Here is a 21758-nt window from a genome sequence, read left to right as displayed (position 1 = left end):
ACTTATTTCACACTGCGCTCAATGAACATTCGCCAAGATTGCTACAATATTGATTTTTAATTAGTGTGTTTCCTAAGCATTTTCTTCCTCTCTTCAGTTTTTATACTTACAAATAATACTCCTATACCGGTAAGTGGAACGCACAGTCGGTCGGGTTTGAAGATGACATTTCATAGCACACAAAAATTCTAACTCGGCAATAATTTATGCATAACCGTAGACAGAAATTAATACATGTTTAGCTTCAAGGATCATCCAAAAAATTAAGTTATGCAATGGTTTATATTTCACCTAGCTAGCGCAGAGAGAAGAAAAAGAACATGCTGTTAGAACCTTTTAAATTGTCTACAAATTATAATTGGACAAGTACTGTTGTTAAATAGTCGTATCAATTATACAAGTTTTTCATCATATGAGCTGTATATATCTGCTATAAAAAAAACTGTTTATATCAGGTTATGCTTAGTTCGTAGTCACATACAAGTTATTCAACAAACTTATTACCTCAGTATCCTTTCTATTTCTATTTCTATTTTTTTTTCCTTCTCTGGATTAAACGGGCATGGACCAATATGTTCGCACATGTATTATTAAGTTGGTGGTGACCACAAAGGTAGAAAAGATTTTGGAGACGAGCTTCATATATTTATGCAACTGCAAACTGTCTTCGAAATGTTGAAGATTCACAGGAGCATTATTTATAAAGCATAATAGCTCATTACAACCATATGACAGATACCGTTTATTAAAGGGAAATAACGACACGTAAGCTTAAATCCATATATCTGAAGTGCAGTCACCACCAGGATATCTCATCTCATGGGCAAGAGAAGGACCATCAGGCTCAGCTCCAAAGTCCACAAAGAAGTTGGGGTTGATTTTCAGGCCACCTTTCTCAGTATCAACATCAATCTGTATTATGTGGGAGCCTTTCTGGACAAGCTCTGGATAAAACTGTTTGTCCCATGTACTAAATAGTGAGTTGGTAGCATAGAGCCGTTTCCCATCTAAACTCAATTGAATCATCTGAGGGCCCCCTCTCAACTTGTTGCCCTGAAAAGGAATGTTAACATCAGCCACTGACAAGATAGATACCCTTTAATGTCGAACAATAAATCCATGTAAAACAAGAGCCTGCATGCATAAATGGCAAGATGCCATTGCTCACTTGGACGTTTCGACTAACTAACTACATGAAGACAATACAAAAGATGCTCTTGCACAGCACAGACGACAAATATAGGTTTGTCAATTTATGTTTCTAGACAAGCTGAAAATATGACTGCTGAACTACCTTTGCATATTTACAAACAGAAAAAATTTCATAAACAGAATAAAAACTAGAGTGCAAGTGTAGTCCTACGTTGTCAATCAAAATGTATAGAAGAATCAATCAATTCACTTACATGCTTTGCTAAGAAATCATTCATTTAAGCATATTAAGTGCAATTTCGCTCTTTAAAGGCAATGACTACTAAGCACTATTATTAGAATTAACATTTGACTCCCCTCCATTTTCCATTCACTCTACTGAGCAAAACCTTGAATGCTATTTTGACGAATTTGTTAGTATTTTTCCAATAACTAATTAACTCCTGACATGGATTATGCAATAAGTTACTATAGGGAACTTGAGATCGCAATAACCTGAATCTCAGGCACTTCAGCTTGCCAAGTTTCACCATCATCAGTTATAGCTACTACAGGGCTTCCTTTCTGGATAAGTCCACCAACCCATACTTGTCCGGTCAGTTTAGGATTTTTAAGGTTCTCAATGTTATACTGTCTGATATCCCCATGAAGCCAGTTTACAAAGTACAGAAACCGATCATCAAGAGAAATCAAAAAATCAGTTATAAGCCCAGGCATTTCAGGAAGAATCCAGTTTTGCACTTTCAGTGGTTTCACTGATATGGCAACCTGCAAAGTAAGTTTAGTCTGTAAGTATCATTGATATATATATACAAGTACATATGCTGAATAGATATTAAATATCCTTTGATATACCTCATGGCTCCATGATTCATCTTGGGTCTTAAAAAATCGTATCATGTTACTTGTCAATGCACTCCCGACAAAACCTGTATCTTTAGCAGGATCATGCAAGAACCTTATCTGCATTTAGGGTACATTAGTTATAATATGGCAATTTTGCAAATTGGTTCACAATTACTACAAGCGAGAGGAAAGGGGGAAGTACTTAGTACAGTCATAGTTAAATCACAGGGGTAATAAACAGGCTTCAAATACACAAAGTTAAAAGAATAAAATTAATGCATTCTAAACATCTCCCTGGATTATGTTAACAACTTGCCTCTAAGGGTAAAAGCCCTGAATCACCAAGGTCCAGTGTTTGTCTCAGTTCGCCCCCAGGCCAGCTATATACATGGAGATGCCTCCCGTATAATCCATCAGAAAGATGCTGTAAGTTAAAACCTTTTGTAAAAGCACTAGGAGCACCCCATGATGTGCTAATCATGGTATTGTGACGTGGTTGGTACCAAAAGTCATATCCAAATAGTGGACTGTGACCCGGTTTCTCCCACCTAACCAATGTGAAGCAGAATACAATATAATATAATTAGAAATTTTGATATTGAAATGCTAACATAGGTAGTTTCAAATAGAATTGTTGCTAGTCAATGATATAACACATGTAAATGATGTACTGTTCAATGCACAAGCAATTATTAAACGATTCTGTGTAAACAGTTTTACAAAACTCTAGCTTCTAGATGAGTACCTTCCCTTCACATTAAACTCTGAATCAAGAAGAAGAAATCCATTTCCTGCAGCATTTCCATCTTTATCTCCAAGACATGAGATCATTATGTCACCAGAAGCAAGGCAGTGAGATGTGTGTGGATAAGCTAATCCAGTCTTCTGTATGATATCGGCAGGCTCAACAACTTTGTGCAAAGATGGAGCCCTTGGATTTGTTTTCACATCAACCACATATATGCGACCTGAACTGAAATATGATTAAAAAAAAAACAAGTAGACTGTATTAGGTAATTTCAAAATGGAGGAAAGAAACAAAGTAACTAGAATAAAGTTGATATCTTTCTTAAGAGTTCTAGCAATGCACAAAGTGGACAACACATATATTTGTTACGGGAAAAGGGGAGAGACAAATTTTTTATTATCAGGAAACAGGAGCACAAATTAGATTTTGCTCAGCTTGTTATAACATTATTATTTTTTTTGACACAATCACGGATTCTTTGATGTTTCCACTAAGAGAAATGTAGTCAGAATTTATTGGAAATCACAATTTTTGGTAGGTTTTGCTTCATGATACACTCTCCTGATATATATTAAATGAGAAAGAAACTTATCGAAATTAATGATTTTCAGTAAATTCAAACCAATGATAAAGAGAGCCTTTGAGGGAGAGTGTTAGAGAGGTGTCGCTAGCATTCATCTTCCATGTTTTTCAGTTTCATAAGTTGATATATTTGTAATTATGAATGAAATGTCCTTTTAGATTTATATAGTTGGAAAGGGAGGGTAAGGATTACACACACGAGTGCAGGTGCGATGAGAAATCGTCGGTCTGCCGAGGGGTCTCCATGGCAAGAGCTGCATGAATTCCAACCAGTGTGATGCAATTCGTCACCTAAATAAGGAACACGAAGCCTATGGATGACTTTGGAATAAGTTGGAGAGTTTGGATCTATGTCCACTGTGGCCAAATAGTCCGGCTTCTCTATTCCTGTCCCTGTATCGTACAGTATTCAATCATTAATCAACAACTAAATCACAAAGTAGCAAACTTAAAGAAATTACCGAAAGTTCCAACTTACATATTATAATCAGAAAAGATACATGAAACTCTGATCGAATGATTTAATTAACTGACCAAAGTTCAGTTCAGTCCACTCATATAGTACAAAAAAAAGAAGAAAGAATATTGACAATGAAAGTTTATGTTTAGCCATTAAGATGAAGATGCTATATGTGCGATTGTTCCAGAGATTTGGGAGGAAAAAGAAAGCTAAAATATGTATATTTATGAGAAAAAGATTTAGAGAGGTAGTACCTGTGTAGACAGCAGTTACATAAATAAGAGACTCTCTTGGACCAGACATGGCTTCCAGTGGGGTAGCATAGCCTGGCCCTGATTTGCAACATCCCACAACACCATGCTCCAACACGCTACTCATCTTTCTCTCTCTCTCTTAACCTTTTAACTTTTAAGAAGAAGATGATGATGAATGAGATTTTGACATGCAAACAAGATAGGATTGCAGAGTGCGACTGAAACAAACAGCATTGGTATATACGTGAAGTGTTTGATAGCAATATCATCGCAGATGTCTATGAATTTCACTCTGGGCCGTTCATCTCTTGACACCTGTCTCTCTCTCTGTTTAATAGAATATCTTGTTTCTTTCTTTAGACTTTTCGCGCTGTCAGGATTGTGAATTGTGATCCTGTTGATCTTTTACTAAGAAGACCCTGTGAATCTAAACCTCATATCTTATTAATTATTCATAAGTTATTTTGAAAGATGATTGAAAAAGATAAAATATTAATTTAAATAAAACGTTGATATTAAAACTATTAGAGAATATACTAATTAGATGAATGTCAAAAATGTTTTTGACTTTTGAAGATAAAATATATAATTAAAATTAGTTTAATATTCAGTTTCAGTTGATATTAAAAACAGAACAGAACGTATCATTTACATATTAACATTGTATTTGAATTTTTTTAAAAAAAATATTTTTGAAATTGATTTATGACATTTAGTTAAAATTAAATCGTTTGATTGATATTAAAAGTATAAAAGGATATATCAAATGCATATTAAGAAAGTGAAGGTCCACCAATTTCATGAGAAAAGAGTATTTAAATGAACCATAATATAATGGAGAATAGAGCAATAAAAGTGCACATAGACATATACTTGAGAAATGTTACTAAACTCTCATACACTCTCTTCCTAACACTTGTTTAATGATGGACTGAAATTTGTTAAGAATCATTGATTTTAATTTGGTGGATTCTACATTTAAATAATGAGAATCATCAAATGAGATGTGATAATGAGAGAATTTTTTACTTTCCTCACTTATACTATCAGTTTTCTATCAACCCTCCAACCCTTCTCATCTTCCTCTCCACAGAGAATGGTTCTCCGTCGTATCAAAGTATCAACTATAGATCAAGGAACAAGGAATCATAATAATTTTATAATATTATTTTTATTTTATTTTCCCCATTTCTCTTAAAACAAACTATATCACATACAACTTTTTTTTTCTCTTTTTTAAATTATTATTTTTCTTTCTATCTATCATATAGTACTTTTTTCCTCTAAACCAAATACAACATCAATATTAATGATATGATATCAGTTTTTTTTTTTTTTTAAAAAAAATACTTAGTTATTGTTGATTGTGTAAGCAATAAAGTATGAGATTTGATTTTTCTGCTCTCCTGCCTCATTAAAATCATACAGCTTTCTGGTAATTTTTAAAATTAAATGTGATGGTTAATTAACACAGCAGTGCACAGAAATAGCATGGGAAGGGTCACAGCAGAAGCCAAATCCTAAAAGTATGGTATTATGACTGAAACAAAATTATGAAGCTTTTTGAATGTCACTCGCTCAGTCTCTCCAGTCTCAACTGTGCTCCGCGGCACGGCAGAGTCCATTGCTGGCGAAGAAGCTTCACGCACAAATCATAAAAGCTGGTCTCAACCAACACGAACCCATCCCCAACACTCTCTTAAACGCATACGGCAAATGCGGTCTTATCCAAGACGCACTCCAACTGTTCGACGCATTGCCCCGCCGAGACCCCGTCGCATGGGCCTCCCTCCTCACCGCCTGCAACCTCTCCAACCGCCCTCACCGCGCCCTCTCCATCTCCCGCTCCCTTCTCTCCACCGGCTTCCACCCCGACCACTTCGTCTTCGCCTCCCTCGTCAAGGCTTGTGCTAACTTGGGTGTTCTTCACGTCAAACAAGGGAAACAAGTCCATGCTCGCTTCTTCCTATCACCCTTCTCCGATGACGACGTTGTCAAGTCTTCTTTGATTGATATGTACGCGAAATTCGGGTTGCCCGATTACGGACGTGCCGTTTTCGACTCCATTTCTTCCTTGAATTCAATTTCTTGGACTACCATGATATCCGGGTATGCGCGAAGTGGGCGAAAGTTTGAGGCTTTTCGGCTGTTTCGTCAAACGCCGTATCGGAATTTGTTTGCGTGGACTGCTTTGATTTCTGGGTTGGTGCAGAGTGGGAATGGAGTTGATGCGTTCCACTTGTTTGTTGAAATGCGGCATGAAGGGATTAGTGTAACAGACCCGTTGGTTCTTTCTAGTGTGGTTGGTGCTTGTGCTAATTTAGCTCTCTGGGAGCTAGGGAAACAGATGCACGGTGTGGTTATAACTCTTGGCTATGAGTCTTGCTTGTTTATAAGCAATGCGCTTATAGATATGTATGCCAAATGCAGTGACCTTGTTGCTGCGAAGTATATCTTCTGTGAAATGTGCAGAAAGGATGTGGTTTCTTGGACTTCAATAATTGTTGGCACTGCCCAGCATGGGCAGGCTGAGGAGGCATTGGCTTTGTATGATGAAATGGTTTTGGCTGGGGTTAAGCCAAATGAAGTGACCTTTGTTGGGTTGATTCATGCTTGTAGTCATGCTGGCCTAGTTAGCAAGGGGCGTACTTTGTTCAGGACTATGGTTGAAGATCATGGGATTTCGCCCTCTCTGCAGCACTACACTTGTTTGCTGGATCTTTTTAGTAGATCAGGGCACCTCGATGAGGCTGAGAATCTCATTAGAACAATGCCAGTCAACCCTGATGAACCTACTTGGGCTGCTTTGCTCAGTTCTTGTAAGCGCCATGGTAACACCCAGATGGCAGTTAGGATTGCTGATCATCTGTTAAATTTAAAACCAGAAGATCCTTCTTCTTATATATTGTTATCTAACATATATGCTGGAGCTGGTATGTGGGAAGATGTTTCAAAAGTGAGAAAGTTGATGATGACCTTGGAAGCTAAAAAGGCACCAGGTTATAGCTGCATTGACTTGGGAAAGGGAAGCCATGTGTTTTATGCTGGAGAGACTTCTCACCCAATGAGGGATGAGATTATAGGTTTAATGAGGGAGTTAGATGAAGAGATGAGGAAAAGGGGTTATGCTCCTGATACTAGCTCAGTTTTACATGACATGGATCAACAAGAGAAGGAAAGACAACTTTTCTGGCATAGTGAGAGGTTGGCTGTGGCCTATGGGCTTCTTAAGGCTGTTCCAGGGACTGTTATACGTATAGTGAAAAATCTTCGTGTTTGTGGAGACTGTCATACTGTTCTGAAACTCATCAGCGCTATAACAAATAGGGAAATTTATGTCCGAGATGCCAAAAGATATCACCATTTTAAGGATGGGAATTGTTCTTGCAATGACTTCTGGTGACTTGAGAATTGTGATTGAGATTTCAACAAATTTAGTGCGTGTTTGTTTACACGTCTAATAAGACTTGCATGCATGGAGATTTTCAGGTCAAACATCAAAACATAGAAAACGACAGAAGCTGGAGTTTGTTGCTTCCGGATTAACTTGGATCGATTCTCATCGCGTAAAACAAAACTTGCTGTTAATGTTAAGCTGAGGTCTTTGCTACGAAGAATGCTATCATGTCCTGTCTGATACTTGTTGCCTATGCTTTTTAGACCTTCAGCAATGACCTTTCTCTATTGGCCTGTGATTTCAACGCCACTTGGCAAGTTACCTATTTCCTATTTTTTTTTGTCAATTTTAAAACAATAAAAAAATACCGTAACAAAATAGAAATACAAACGCAAAAGTGCAACATTATATTTCTTTCTTGTATATCTTTTTCTTTCTAGGTGTCAAGTAGCATCAAGATGTCTACCAATGTTGTATCTTTATAATATATAAATTTCGAACCACAAAATACAATGATGATAACTAAACTAATCCGTTTTATGCATAAACATTTTGATTGTTGCTCAGTGTTCCAATACTGCAAATTTTCATTTTCTTTTGATTGTTCTTTTTATTTATTTATTTATTTATTAATTTCTTAAATAAATAAGAATTCACCAGTTATATTCTATTAAGTAACCATTAATTATTCTAAATGATGAGTTTTTTATGTAATTATACTTATAACTGTTACATTCTACAAATTTTGCTTTCTCAATAAATACTTCCGTAAACACTTGGTTGATTTGTCTCTACCAATGACAATAAAAAGTCCTGATCACGTCATTAATGTTTTGATTTATAGTGCTAAAATAGCAAAGAAATGTGAGGAAGCGAACAGAAATGGTGAGATAACTTCCACTGTTTAGTAGCAGGAAAAAAGAGAAGATATATATATATATATATATATATATATATATATATATATATATATATATATATATATATATATATATATATATATATTAAAGGTGGATCTCATGTGTACGCATTTACACTCTCATAAGTGAAGAAAGGTGTGGAAATGAAAAGCTTTATTCATGTTTTACCAAGGTAACCCGCTGATTGTAAGACACAACAGATTATGCAAGTATACATAATCGTCATGTGTAAAAAAAAATATTATATAAGCAAAAAATTAAAAAATAGGTGCAAGGTAGAATGATATTTTTAATAATAATTTAATTTGTTTCTTTTAAACTAAATATTTCACAATTTTATTTTCACTCTATTTCTCATAAATCAAACTACCATTTTTTTCTATTTTATATTCTTTTCTTTTCTCACCTACATATTTTTACTTTTATTTTCTCCTCTCTACCAAACACATTGTAAAGACCAAAATTGGATATTTACATGTGCTCTGATCGAAGCTTGTGTTACTATTTAAATTTAAATTAAAGGAAATCTCACATGCAAAGAATTATATTAAATTAACTCTCCAATAATTTCTTTCATAAGTAATTTTTTTATTTCCTAAAACACAAAATCAAAGAATAATCAATGTGAAAGATGAAGGATGAAGAAAGGTTGAAGAGTAATTGAATAGTAGGTAACCACATGAATACACACAAGTAGGTAATTGAGTATGAGAAAGATTGAATATCATAATACTAGTGTGGAATTCAACTAAAACAGGGCACCTTGGAGAATTTTTTGATATGGCAAGAGTGGGATTGTTTGAATAGATGACTATTGTGGAATTCAACTAAAATAAGACACCTTGGAGAAATTTTTGATGTGGTAAGAGCTAAATTGTTGAATAGATGGAAAGGTTTATATTTTAGTAATGAAGAGACATATGTCACATTCTTCATTTTTTTTCTCGCTTAAAACTTCTGTCTCTTTTTCCCCTTTTGTTTGCTTATTTTTTTTATCCATTTTTCGCCAAAGAAAAACGAATAAAAAGTGAAGGAAGACCTTAGAATTGTTAGAAAACGAGGCGAAGCAGCTATAGACGAAGGAAGAAGAACTCGCAAGTAGTCGAGATCCGACAAGAAAAAACAGACAACACTGCCGATGAGGACAGGAGTTTAGGAGAAACAAAGCTAAGCTAATGGAGTGTTGCCACTTCATTAGAAATATTAAAATAATTAATAATAAAATTAAATTAAATTACAAAAAATAAAACTTATGCTGCAGTACCTGAGTTCTCACTTCTTACCCTAGTCCTTTCATACGCACATATGCTGTAGTCTAAAACGTAATGAACTTTTGTAACATTGAGAAAATTGAAATTGGGAGTGTTGGAAGGGATGCATACCGCTATTCAAGTTGACGCCAGTTTAACACATTAAATGCAAGTGAATAGCATTTTCCATTCTTGTGAGTTGTGAGAATATATAATAACAAAAGAATTGGCATATTAACTTTTAATGAAAGAAACCATATTTTACATTCTGTTAGAAGCAAAAGAATTGTCACCAGATGGAAAAGGAATATGGATTTTCCTACTGTCAAATATACGGTAAAACCCATATCATTAGCATTAAGCACTAACTGCTGAGTTTACTTGTATAGATTCTCTATTTGGTCCCCGTATTGAGCCACAACTTTATCCCTTCGAATTTTCATAGTGGGTGTCATTAGCCCATTATCAATCTGTCATTGTAATAAAGATCAATATGTTAATTCAGTTATTTAAATAATATATAGATACAACTTTGGAGTTTGAAGTTTAATCTAACCGTGAAGGGGTCATTTACGAGAAGGACTGGCCCAATTTGAAACGGAGATTCTGAAGTCCTGCATGACAGACAGGAAAAAGAGAGGGGGAATCAAAACAAGACTTTCAGGGACAAAAAAACAGGAGTTTAAGAAGAAAAACTAGTTAGTTAAAGCCAATTACTTTTATTTCTTTCCCTTTTTTTTGGTTCTAAAAGAACAGAACTATGCACACCGTTTTAGCTTCTTAAGGAATCTAGTTATGGGAAGTCTATGATATATAGCTGAAACATTGCCATCCTTGGTAAACAATTACAAACAAAAGGCTGCATCAATTTTTATACAGCAGCATAAATTATGCTCATTTGTTCCTCATCTATTGTCACAGGCCATGGTAAAGGAATTCACATTGTGTATGAACACGATTTAAGATTCAGCATATTGATATTATTTGATTCATATAGCTGATTGCACCCTGTGGAAAGGGGTTTGAATGTTGTTGCGTTCCTCACTTGACAAGGGAAACCATTACCCAAAATCTTAGATGTAATTTCCTTCTCTTTCATCAACCATAACAAATGAAGTATACTTTTGTCCTCATCCTTCTTTTGCAAGGCACATGCAACTTTCTAAAAACAACTTAACTATCGGTGAAACAAAATAATTTATCTTCCATTGTCATAAACCTCAACCAGTAAAAAAAATGCCCTTCTCTGTAAACACATAAACAATAACATGCCATTGCAATATGTATAAAAAGGCATAAAATTTCACTGGTATTCATTATAACAAGCAGAAGTGAGACACGATCTTACCATGTCCTCAATTCTTTATATATTAGGCTGGTCACTTTTTCTTGACTGGCATCTGAACTGTTCGAATCTATAATTGACGATTCCCTTGCCGCCTTTAAGACTTCTTCTTTGTTAGGAACAATTACAGCCCCCAGACGTCGCTTATCCTATTTGTTAAAGTAGCACCGAAGAAGTAAAATTATTGCATTTTGTAATACGTGAGTAGTTCATATGTAGATCTTGAGCCATAAAAGTTTAAAGACATAAAGATTTAAATTCACCTGGCCAATAACAACAATTTGATGTATGAGGCTACTCCTCATGGCAGCTTCTTCAAGTTCTCCTGGTTCAACATTTTCACCTTCTCTTATTGAAACATGTGATTAGTACTTACATAAGAGGGAAAACTTGATGATCAACAGACATTTTTTGCAGAGTAAAAATCAAAGTTGCAGTTAAGGGTCAAAGAAAGGAAAATAATCCTTAAAGCCTCACAGTAAACATATGGCAACTAAGAAAGCCATTAGTTAATTGCAAAAAAATCAAAATCATAAAAGTTAACAAGTGGCTCATTTCCCACCTGGGACCCAACCTTAATTTAAAGGTTTAGACATAGCCAATAATACAATAGAGAAAATCACAAACAAAGTTACCAAAATTATTTATTAACTTTTTGTCAATAAAAGAATATTGATTAGCTGAAATATCTTAAACCTGACATGATTATCAATTCCTTGGTTGTTTTGAAGTTCAAACTTTTAGACCAAACGGATAAAAAAACTCATGTAGAGCTTCATCTAAGTATACTTAAAATAGTTCATGCACACATAAATACATAATATATAACAGATATCTTGTATGAAACCAAAATTATTAACTGATAATTTGGTCAAGTCTAACTTTGTTTTGAACACAAATATTCACATAAAAAGAGAGAAAAGATAAAATAATAATTTTGTCGATATAAAGACATTTAATTCGAAAAATACATTAAGTAGGTAGAGAAATTTGATGAAAGTAGCCATTACAATGTGTCAATATCACTAAATAATATCTTCTTAGATACACCTTGTGCAGTAACCTAAAATAAATATTAAAAAAAATAAACATGTTTATTCTAAAAAATGTTAGTGGCTGTAAATTTTGAAAACTGATTGGTGGTTACTCTTCAATTTTCTCTTCACATCATAAACTATTTTTTATAATCCAAGCAGACTTGAACAAAATTTAAAATTGTATAAACCCTTGGCCCTCAAGGATGAATACTATTTTAAATAAAAAAACACAAGAAAACAAAAGCACAAATGGACTGATAAGTGCACCTTGAATCTGTTCAGTTACAAATGCCAAGTTTACCTTTACTAAAACTAACAGAGTAACAGTGTCTATTATTCACATCCAATAATGGATAGAATCATAACAATAATAGAAAGCACACATAACACAAGCAAACACACGGGAAAGGAGGAAACATTTATTTATAGGATCCAAAGATCAACATACACAAACTTCTGTTCTACCTGTAGAAAGCACAATAGTGTCCTTAGCACGGCCATCCACAACAATTACTCCGCTGGAATTACGACTCCGCCCAGTTGAATGGTGGGGAACAATCCAACCAATATCCCCAGTATTCAGCCAGCCATCCCTATCTAAGACCTGATTTGTAGCTGAAGGATTCTGATACAAGAATAAGACATGTAACTGACACAATTTGATCCAGCATATGCCAACAAGATCACATTATGTGAAAGTGATTGCGAACTTTTAAGTAAGCGACACTTCTTGACTGCTATAACCATTACACAAGTTACTGGTATATCATGGGAAATGTATTTCATGTCAAAACAAAATTCTTCATCTGAAGAATACTTACAGACCACAAAATAGTGAACCTTTTTATAAGTCCTTGCTTTGATCTTTAAGTTTGACAGATTATAAACAAATAAATCATTAAATCTACATGCCTACAACTCCAGTATATAAGGAGTAGAAACTAGAAAGCCTGAAATATATTAATGATACGCATATTTTTATATCTTTCACATGTCCAACAAATTGTTATATTTTCATCAACATGCTCTCTCTCCCTCTCTCTCTCAGATGTACACACACATGTCAATACAAGACACAACAAGTTTGAATTTTATAAAGAATATTACCTTATAGTATCCCTTCATCAATTGTGGGCCCCTGACTTTTAATATTCCCTTTGAACCAGGTGGAAGAACTTCATCAGTCTCAGAATCTACGACTTTGAATTCTGTATGCTTAATTGGATGGCCAACAGACCCAATAACCTTCAAAAGATTGCATCTATAACATTCAGATATAAGCACTACTCTTTGCAGACACAAAATACAAACTAATTAAAAGAATGCAAATTTTGTAATTATTATGAATATCTGGTCTAGATAGAAACTTTTGACAAAAACCAAAAGGTTTACAGTGTGCTTGCTATTAACAGATTAAGTAGAATGGGTATCTTTTGCAAATAAATATGAACTTTAAAAATAATTATAAACAAAAGAAATGCTGATTAAGTAGAACTCTCATTTAGCCCTTTGTTTTCTTAACAAGCTCAAATAATTGTTATTCTCAATTTACTATTTTACTTTTTAAGAAGGGGGGGTGGGGGGAGAAGCAGATAAACTAAGGTAGAGGGAGAGAAAACAGTAGGAGTTCAAATAATTTACTGCAGTTGATATGTTAAAATACTCAGCTCAGCATAATATTAATGCAGTTGATAATCTACTGCTTACGTTATAACTAAGCCGTCGAGCAGCAATAACTGGTGAAGTTTCAGTTAAACCATATCCATTCTGCACATTCACACCAATAGCCTGTATATTGATTTTAAAAAAATGTCAGTAGAATGTCAAAAAGAAAATTCCTGCCCAAGAATTGCATGTGTGAAGTATCAGACCTCAAAAAATCTATCCACATGAGAAGATAAGCTACCACCGCCACTTACTCCAGCCTGCAGAGTGCCAGAGGGTTTAGCTTATCATGAGCAAAACATTTTTTCACCAAAAAAAAAAGAAAAACATTTTATTATAGATCATATTTCAGAATACAAGACCTTTGAAATTCCAATAGCTGAATGAATTTTATGGTAGACCAGTATCTTCGCCAGTAAATGAACTGGAAATAATATTGTGGCAACAACTCTTGCCCATAACCAGTCCAAAATTGAATGGAGGTAGGACGGTGGCTTCTGATCCTTTGTTAGACATTTACCCTACAAACATATTAAAAATTTATTAAAAGCAACATGTTTGGGTAGAATTAGAACTACGTCCATTTACAGATCTACTTGTTTAATCTAATTTGGAAAGTGCTAATGATGGAATAATTATCAAGAGTGAACCTGAGATGAGGTGTGACTGTGATCAGAAATAAATTTGAGAGTAAACCCCTAAATTTGTCCTTGAGAAATCTGACGGTACATATCAGTCCTTAAGAACATAAAAATTCCATTCTTATTGGGAAAAACCCAAGTCTCACATTGGCTAAAGATAAAGCCAAGATAGAATATATAAGTGAGAGACAACTCTCACCTCTTGAGCTAGCTTTTGGGGTTGAGTTAGGCCTAAACTCACATTCTAAGATGGTATCAGAGTATAAGGATAAAGCTAAGATAGAACATATAAGTGAGAGGCAACCCTCACTCCTTGAACTAACTTTTGGGGTTAAGTTAGGCCTGAACTCACATTCTAAGATTCTAAGAATTCTAGTACCTAGAATCACAAAATGTGGGTCATATGGATCCTTTTTAGGGACCAATGAGGGATTTTGGTATTATTAGGGGACTAAGGTAACCCGCCCTAAATTTCTCAAGGACAGATTCATGGTTTTACTCTAAATTTGAATATTTGATAGTAAGATAGGATTCTGCAATTGACAGATTGGGTCTATCCCTTTGGAGTATGACCCATCTTACCAAACAGACCCAATTTGTTGTGACACAATGGTATCACATCAGATCAACAAAATGTCATCGAGTCCAATTTCTTTTACAGCCCCTATTTTTTCTCTTATTTTTTTAAGAACAAAATTGGATGAAATAAGCCTTTACCAAAGCATAGAAAACAGGTTTTAAGACAGAATGATGATTTTGGGAATGTTTCTAACACTTAAGAGACCTACAGAAAGAGCAGATGACCATACCTCATAAATACGCTTACACTCCATGTACCTTAAGCTGACCCTTATGAATGTGAGTGCAACAAGCTTTCTAACAAGGGAGCTTGTAGATATCTGCTTCTGGATCCCACTACAGGAATCAAGAATAATAAATGCAATTCACAGTTGACATGAAATACAATTAGTGAGAGTGTGTTTGAAAGAGCGTGTTCCTAACACTCCTCTTCCTGGAAAAGGATTTACCTATATAAAGTTTCATAAACTAAAGGAACAGAAATCAAGTAATGTGGTTGATAATGTCCCAAATCCTCCTATAATGAAAGAAAATATAGGATATTAATGCATGAGGCAATGTGTCGTCTTTTATGACAAACCATAATCAAACAGATTATTAAAGTAATAATACCTTCAAGTTTCTCACAGTTGTGTATACTTGTTCAACACCGCACGAGAAAATGAAATACTCACAAGCTCTTTCATATGCATGCCAGGAAGGCAGCATGCTTAGAAATCTATCCCCAACTTCAGCAGGTACAATATCCCCTAAGTTTTTTATCTAGAAATTCATTAACACATGATATACAACATCAATGATATGTTAAAAGCCAAGAATTATCTTTAACTGAAACCAATTTAAAACCTAGAAAGCTTCACAAACTAAAGAAAATAAAACTAGACAGGTTCAAATAAATGGTGACTGGGAGCAGAAGGCCCACTTTTCCAATGTGATCTCTCTCTTTGCCCATGCAAATGTTATAACAAATATTAGGAGGATGTTTTATCCTCTTCTAGTTGTATTCTTCTCTTTTCCTCAAATAAAATTTCATTATACATAAAAAAGGAAATATGTGAATTAAGTAATGAAGCTATGAGAGAGAGAGAGAGAGAAGGAGACTATGCAATGACTGTAGGTTGAAGTACAATAGCTGTAATTACCCCCAGCCTATACATCAACTTATACAATATACAGAGGATTAGAGGAATATTACAAAAATATTCTGTTAATCAGTCAGGCTCCAATCAATCCATCTAGAAATGGAATAATCGACAATCAATAACAATTGATTTAGATTCGTTGCTTTATTAATTCATAACCTCAACATAGTTTGCTATACTCTTAACAAAAATGACCACAACCTGTCTGAAAAAATCATTGCCACAATAAACATAAAAGGTTTGCAATCAAACCTGATGCAAAAGATTCTGATGGGTTAGCATAACACCTTTCGGATTTCCAGTAGTTCCACTTGTGTATACAAGAGTAGCAATGTCATCAGATTTGATTGCTTCATACATATAGTGCTTCCCTGCAATTACAGACAAGTTGTACAGAACCGGACTACTGCTCCTTTTGATGATAAATAGAATGCTCAATATGTCGTTTCCATTGCAAAATAAATAAACAAATAATTTCTTATTATAAAATAAGAACAATATTATTATAACTCTATTGGGAAGGAGTTACGTTTTTGGCTTCTCTGTGGTCATTACTATCTTAGATGTGCATAGGGATTGGAAAGCCTTGCAACATTATTTAGTTCCCTGCCAACCTGTCTCCAATTTTTCTTTTTGATTTTAAATTTTTACTATATTTAATCTTATCTGTTATGGAGGATTTCAATTTCTTATCCACCCACTAGCGGTACTTCTCTATCTTTTCACTTAAATGTCTCCTGTGTCTGTAATATATATTCTGATACTTTCTCTATGAACAAAAGATAACATAGTTGAATGATAAAAATATTTAATCCAAAATTGTAAAGAAAGATCCAGGTGGCATACTAGTATCAAGAGAATCAAACAATACTCTGCGACTCTCTTGTCCCAAATGTATGACTTCTGTGAAAGTAAAGACAGGCACCTCCTTGTCTCCTTCACTGACCAGGCCTGATTTTTCTCCCCACAGCAGAATAATAAATCTCATTGAAGCCTTCAAATAAAACAGTTTTGCAATCCGATTAAGCATTTCAGGATTGTCCACAGCTAGTGCAACACTGAATAACAATAGCACCAGTTAGCACCAGTTTGCAAATCTCATTGAATAATCTATAAAGACTGGCATTTAAAAATGTGAAAATTCACCATAATTGAAGAACATGTACATGTATATACATTCTTGCTGTATTCAACAAACTCAACCTCTACTGCAACTCTGCAACTGTGAAATACTATTATTATTGATGTTTTAAATGCAATTCAATTATTGATTAAATCTTTTAACACACAAGTGACTGGTCTTTCTTTTATAAACTCTACCACTCTGGTAAAGGCAGAAATCAAATCCTAGCATTTGTAGACTAGACGTTTTACTATCTAAACCAATTCACATTATCTCCTGATATTTTTTTTTATATAAGTTTTAGTAACATTTCTTGCAAAAAAATTTTAAAAGCAAGTGAAATACATATTTACATACATACATGTATGTGTGTGTGTTTCTGTATTAAAAAAAGATAAATTAATTTATATACATACAACATGATGTTGAGTTTAAGAGGAACAAGGTGGGGTGGTGGACTATAACTACAAACTTTAATTTAAGAAAAGATGGGATCAAAATAGTGAGAGTTTCAACCACACAACATGAGAAAAATCAAACCTTTATTTAGTCACTGTTACAAACTATTGGAAAGTCACCTTAATTGTGTTCACCCCTAGCCCAACTTAGTTGTGGCGGGTAGCCGCGAGCAAAAGGGGGCATGTTGAAGTCCAACATTGGCTAAAGATAGTGCCGAGATAGAGTATATAAAGGGAGAGCAATCCTCACCTTACAAGCCAGTTTTGTAGGATTGAGTTAGGCCCAAATCCAAATTCTAATACAAACCATAACAGAGCTCAAGCAAATATAGATGCATTTCTCATCAGTTCTAAGTACTTTGTCATGATGAAGGTGACTCGTCCCAAATTTCAAGTTTTCAGTGCACATAAATATCTAACTACAAATCAAAATGGACAATAGATATTGCCCACGAAAGCTGGAAGGTATCTACAGTGCTCAGTATAAATTAAATTAGATATGCTCAGCCAACAGGTGGATTGATTGAGTATGCATTAATTTTAAAAACACAAATACTTGGGAGAGAAATATGACCATCTTAGGCATTGTAAGTAGTGATAATTGCTTCAGGGGAAGGGGGGAGACAAAAGTCTCATAATTGTCTAAAATTGGTCCACATTTCATATATCAAAGGAAGCAATAATCAAACTGAAAAATCACATTTCAAATTAAGGTAGAGGTAGAAGGTGTTATGAAGTGGCCAAATATACAATAGATACAATCTGTTAGAATGGAAGTTTTTATTAAACCTTTCAGAGTGGTTGTATATTTGCAGCAGTTCTTCAATTGATGACCTCGAACCCCTTACCACATTGATTGCCCCACATGCCATCATACCTAAACTAAAAACATAGCATGGATATGATTAAGAAAAAACAACTATAGTAGGGTTATGGGTACTACACAACTAACAAGCTTTTGAATACTGTAAATCTGCTACTGAGCTTAGCATAGTTCCAGATGTGAGAAATAAAAATACATTTTTCATTCAGTAAACACAAGAAAGATAGAATGTTCACCTTTGCAGTAAGATGAAGAGAAGTCTAATTTCATTACATAAGTATGTTCCTAAACATTTTCTTCAAAAGAATAGATACAAAAACAAAAAATAAATAAATTAGGTAATAATAACTCCATAAGTAGGCTAACTGCATCAGAAGCAACATTGCAACCTCCTCATCACCATTTTTATAGACTTAAACAGCAATGCTAGTTACCCAAAATAATAAACAAAAGTAACTTTCCTAAAACAAGTAATTTTTAAACAAGGGTGGTACTTCTTACAAAACATAACTGTAAATATTTTTTTGTTTAAGTATATTGTTGTGCTATAAAAAAGTTAAAATGTATATTTTAATTGTTGTTTGTTTTGAAAAGCTTGTGCACATACAACTTGTGCAGCTAGCATTTTCCTAAACACAATACAGTGAGAAGATAAAGAAAATAAATTCTGATCACTTAGGTGAAAAATGTAATAAATAATAGAGTTCTACACACCTTGATCTGCTACAAGCCAGCGACATGAATTATCAGCAAAAAGCGCAAGCTTCTCATTGGGTCTTACTCCAATAACTCTCAATCCTTCAGCAAAGTCCAATATTGCATCCTCCAACTGAAATTTTGATTAGAAAGATATAGAGAATCAGAATAGCATGCGACTAAATGACATGCCTTTCGATAAGTTTCTCATGTAATTCAACGTTGGAACAAAGAACATTCATTTTATATGTCAAGCTCATAAAAGTTTATAATAATTTGAAATTGATTTGCATTCCATCAATAGATCTTTAGATTAAAATACAATACTATTTTAAAACACGTATTTATTATTGTGCAGCATTTAGCATCAACATGATAACATATTATTCAACAATCAAAGATTCAAAATAAACAATCATATTGTGTAAGAAGTTACTTGATGGTGCAAGAGTGTGAAGTCTTAAAACAGTTTCAATTGATCTCCGGCATATGTTATTGTGCTCATTTGTATCCTATTTCACATATCCATTCTGCATATTAATATTTGGGTAGACATGTCTCATCATCCATAGAACTCACCCATAGTTCTTAAAGTAAAAAAATAAAATCCCAGACAAAGGTCATTGATCAAACTCAATGATCCTTCAAACATTATAGGAAATGATAATCATACCCAATTCCAACAACAGTGATATAGTCATTCACCATACCATCAACTCAGACCAGACAGCCAGACATAAAAAAATCTTTCTAAAACATGAACTAAATGGGATTAAGTCACATATTAGAACTTATGACCAGAACATTACAGTTTCAGTAAGTGGAGACAAAGATTAATAAAACTAGAGATATACAACACTAACAACAATCAAAGCATTTTCCCAGTAGGTGGGTTGGTTACATGGATCAAACCACATCAGTGTGTTCTGTAAAAAACTGATTCTTCAAAGGCCATTTAGATCTGAATCCTTTTAATAGTTTTCAGTTTGCACTTAAGAGTTTTCCTCTACCTTAATTATTGAGCTATCCCTCATTCGACCAACTCTTCTAACTAGGGCTTTTATTGGTCTTCTCACAAGTCATGGCAAAAAAGAGGTATAAAAAAAAAAAAAACCTGTTTATATGTCATAGTTGAAGGAGGATCATGATACGGATCTACTAATGCTATTTTATCACCATACTTCTCAGCAGAAGATCTCCAAATATCAGGAACAGCTTTCCACTCGTTTGAGGCCACACCACCATTACCAGAGAGTAATGAACTTTCTAGAAAGGGGGAACACCTTCTTGTCAGCGGTTTCTCTGTCTACATGCAAAAGTTTGTGGTAAAAATAACAACATAAACATTGAAATCCAACATCCTCTAGACACACACGAGTACGAACAGTGCAGGCATGGTTATCATAGACAAGAATGGTATTAGCCAATCATAACATAGTTTAAATGTCAAATTTCATTGACTTTGGACCTCAAATATCAAGCGAATACAAATTTAAAAACTGCAGAGTTAATACTTGAAAACCAAATTTCATTGACTTTGAACTTAAAATATTTTCCCCCAAAATATTTGCCCTGACACTAAAATTAAAAGAATAAATAAGTAAAGAGCAAGAGCAAAGAGCGAATGCAATAATTACCTCGGATTGAAGTTGGCAAAAGACAGGTGGATGAAGATTGATCCTGGTGGAGTAGTTGTTGCGAGCAAAGAAGAAAGGAAGAGCATGAGCAGCAGAATAAGAGAAGGTGGAAGCATAGCTGGAACTGATAGGAATTGCCGACATCGAAATTGGCAGAAGAAGAAGAAGAAGAGGATGAAGATGAAGATGAAGATGAAGATGAAGCACGTTACATGTATGGTATGAGAGTCGTCGTTTAGTTTGTTGTTAGTCTTACTCGTCAACTCAACGAGGAGTTTGACTGTGTTTGTTGCCTTGCTTGCTGCTCATGCCAACAACCCGCAAAATGCCAAAATAAAGATTATTAATTGATATCTGAGTTTTAATAATGTATTAAAAGCATCTTATTTTAAATCAACTATCACAACTAATGTTTTCCTTCTTTAATTACAATATTACAATACATGAAAGAAAACCACGCCCCAAACAAGTTTTACAATAAAGGAAATAAAAATATAAAAATTACTAACAATGTAACACTATATTTTTTTCCATAATTTTCAATGCATCTTATCATATTTTTTAGAACAATCCACCAATTTGTTCCTCGAAATGTTATTTTCTCCTAAATGATTTTTTAAAATAATAAAATTATATAAGTAATATAGTCTTCAAGTATTAAATTTTATGAATTTATTTCTTTAGTTGATATATTTTTATTAATTTTTAGGAACCAATTTAAAAGGTTTTTTTAATATTTGGGAGGTTATTTAGGAAATATTACTTGTAATGTTTCAACTTTAAATACATTTAGAAGAGAGATTTATTTCAAAGATAAAATTAAGGGTTTGAACTAAAATCATTTAGTAATGTCTTAACAGGTATTAAAACTATTAACAACTTGGAACTTATTATCCTCATTCACAGCTTAATCACCAAATTGTGGCTTTGGCGGATTAGTTGGTGATTTGATCTTTGGGAATTTGGAAAGCTGGATTTATTGCCTTCATGGGCTGCAACTTGC

The 21758-nt window shown here is 34.0% G+C and overlaps 3 protein-coding genes across 5 annotated transcripts; 1 reads left to right on the top strand and 2 right to left on the bottom strand.

The window, feature by feature from the left end:
• Positions 1–623: 623 nt before the first annotated feature.
• Positions 624–4363, bottom strand: LOC100788278 (selenium-binding protein 1). The gene is made up of 7 exons (XM_003538482.5): positions 4043–4363; positions 3526–3721; positions 2744–2971; positions 2315–2546; positions 2008–2115; positions 1648–1920; positions 624–1053 (listed from the first exon to the last, which is right to left on the bottom strand). Exons 1-7 carry the CDS (start codon positions 4164–4166, stop codon positions 772–774), a joined length of 1443 nt encoding a protein of 480 aa, XP_003538530.1. The 5' UTR covers positions 4167–4363; the 3' UTR covers positions 624–771.
• Positions 4364–4940: 577 nt separating this feature from the next.
• On the top strand, positions 4941–7970 carry LOC100782048 (pentatricopeptide repeat-containing protein At4g14050, mitochondrial). Its single transcript, XM_003537473.5, has one exon. The coding sequence runs from the start codon at positions 5610–5612 to the stop codon at positions 7443–7445; it is 1836 nt and encodes a 611-aa protein (XP_003537521.1). The 5' UTR covers positions 4941–5609; the 3' UTR covers positions 7446–7970.
• Positions 7971–9821: 1851 nt separating this feature from the next.
• On the bottom strand, positions 9822–21065 carry LOC100782583 (probable acyl-activating enzyme 16, chloroplastic). Of its 3 annotated transcripts, none has more exons than XM_041006960.1 (18): positions 20756–21065; positions 20233–20424; positions 19137–19251; positions 18389–18476; positions 16865–17076; positions 16271–16389; positions 15489–15638; positions 15326–15393; positions 15107–15212; positions 14019–14177; positions 13863–13916; positions 13699–13779; positions 13099–13236; positions 12457–12616; positions 11218–11279; positions 10958–11103; positions 10166–10223; positions 9822–10079 (listed from the first exon to the last, which is right to left on the bottom strand). In XM_041006960.1, the coding sequence occupies exons 1-18, from the start codon at positions 20897–20899 to the stop codon at positions 9987–9989; spliced, it is 2145 nt and encodes a 714-aa protein (XP_040862894.1). In that variant the 5' UTR covers positions 20900–21065; the 3' UTR covers positions 9822–9986. The 3 variants fall into 3 exon arrangements, with proteins under 3 accessions (XP_040862894.1, XP_003537522.1, XP_014619771.1); XM_003537474.5 differs by having other exon boundaries at positions 11218–11297; positions 20756–21064; XM_014764285.2 differs by lacking the exon at positions 20756–21065 and having other exon boundaries at positions 11218–11297; positions 18389–18481; positions 20233–20414.
• Between the last annotated feature and the right edge of the window lie 693 nt (positions 21066–21758).

This window comes from Glycine max, chromosome 11 (genome assembly GCF_000004515.6).
Source record: "Glycine max cultivar Williams 82 chromosome 11, Glycine_max_v4.0, whole genome shotgun sequence".
Lineage (NCBI taxonomy): Eukaryota > Viridiplantae > Streptophyta > Magnoliopsida > Fabales > Fabaceae > Glycine > Glycine max.
The sequence above is the reverse complement of the archived record's forward strand: the minus strand, read 5'-3'. Positions and strand labels throughout refer to the sequence as shown.

Bases quoted from the DNA above. Each gene is read 5' to 3' on its own strand.
- LOC100782583 (XM_003537474.5), bottom strand. From the start codon at position 20,899: ATGTCGGCAATTCCTATCAGTTCCAGCTATGCTTCCACCTTCTCTTAT. The intron at 20,425-20,755 runs GTAATTATTGCA...TTTTGCATGTAG, and splicing joins TTTGCCAACTTCAATCCGAG to ACAGAGAAACCGCTGACAAG. The intron at 11,298-12,456 runs GTAGAACAGAAG...CAATAAGAGAAG, and splicing joins CACTATTGTGCTTTCTACAG to GTGAAAATGTTGAACCAGGA.
- LOC100782048 (XM_003537473.5), top strand. From the start codon at position 5,610: ATGTCACTCGCTCAGTCTCTCCAGTCTCAACTGTGCTCCGCGGCACGG.
- LOC100788278 (XM_003538482.5), bottom strand. From the start codon at position 4,166: ATGAGTAGCGTGTTGGAGCATGGTGTTGTGGGATGTTGCAAATCAGGG. The intron at 3,722-4,042 runs GTACTACCTCTC...TGTACGATACAG, and splicing joins TGTAACTGCTGTCTACACAG to GGACAGGAATAGAGAAGCCG. The intron at 2,972-3,525 runs GTGTGTAATCCT...ATCATATTTCAG, and splicing joins CTCATCGCACCTGCACTCGT to TTCAGGTCGCATATATGTGG.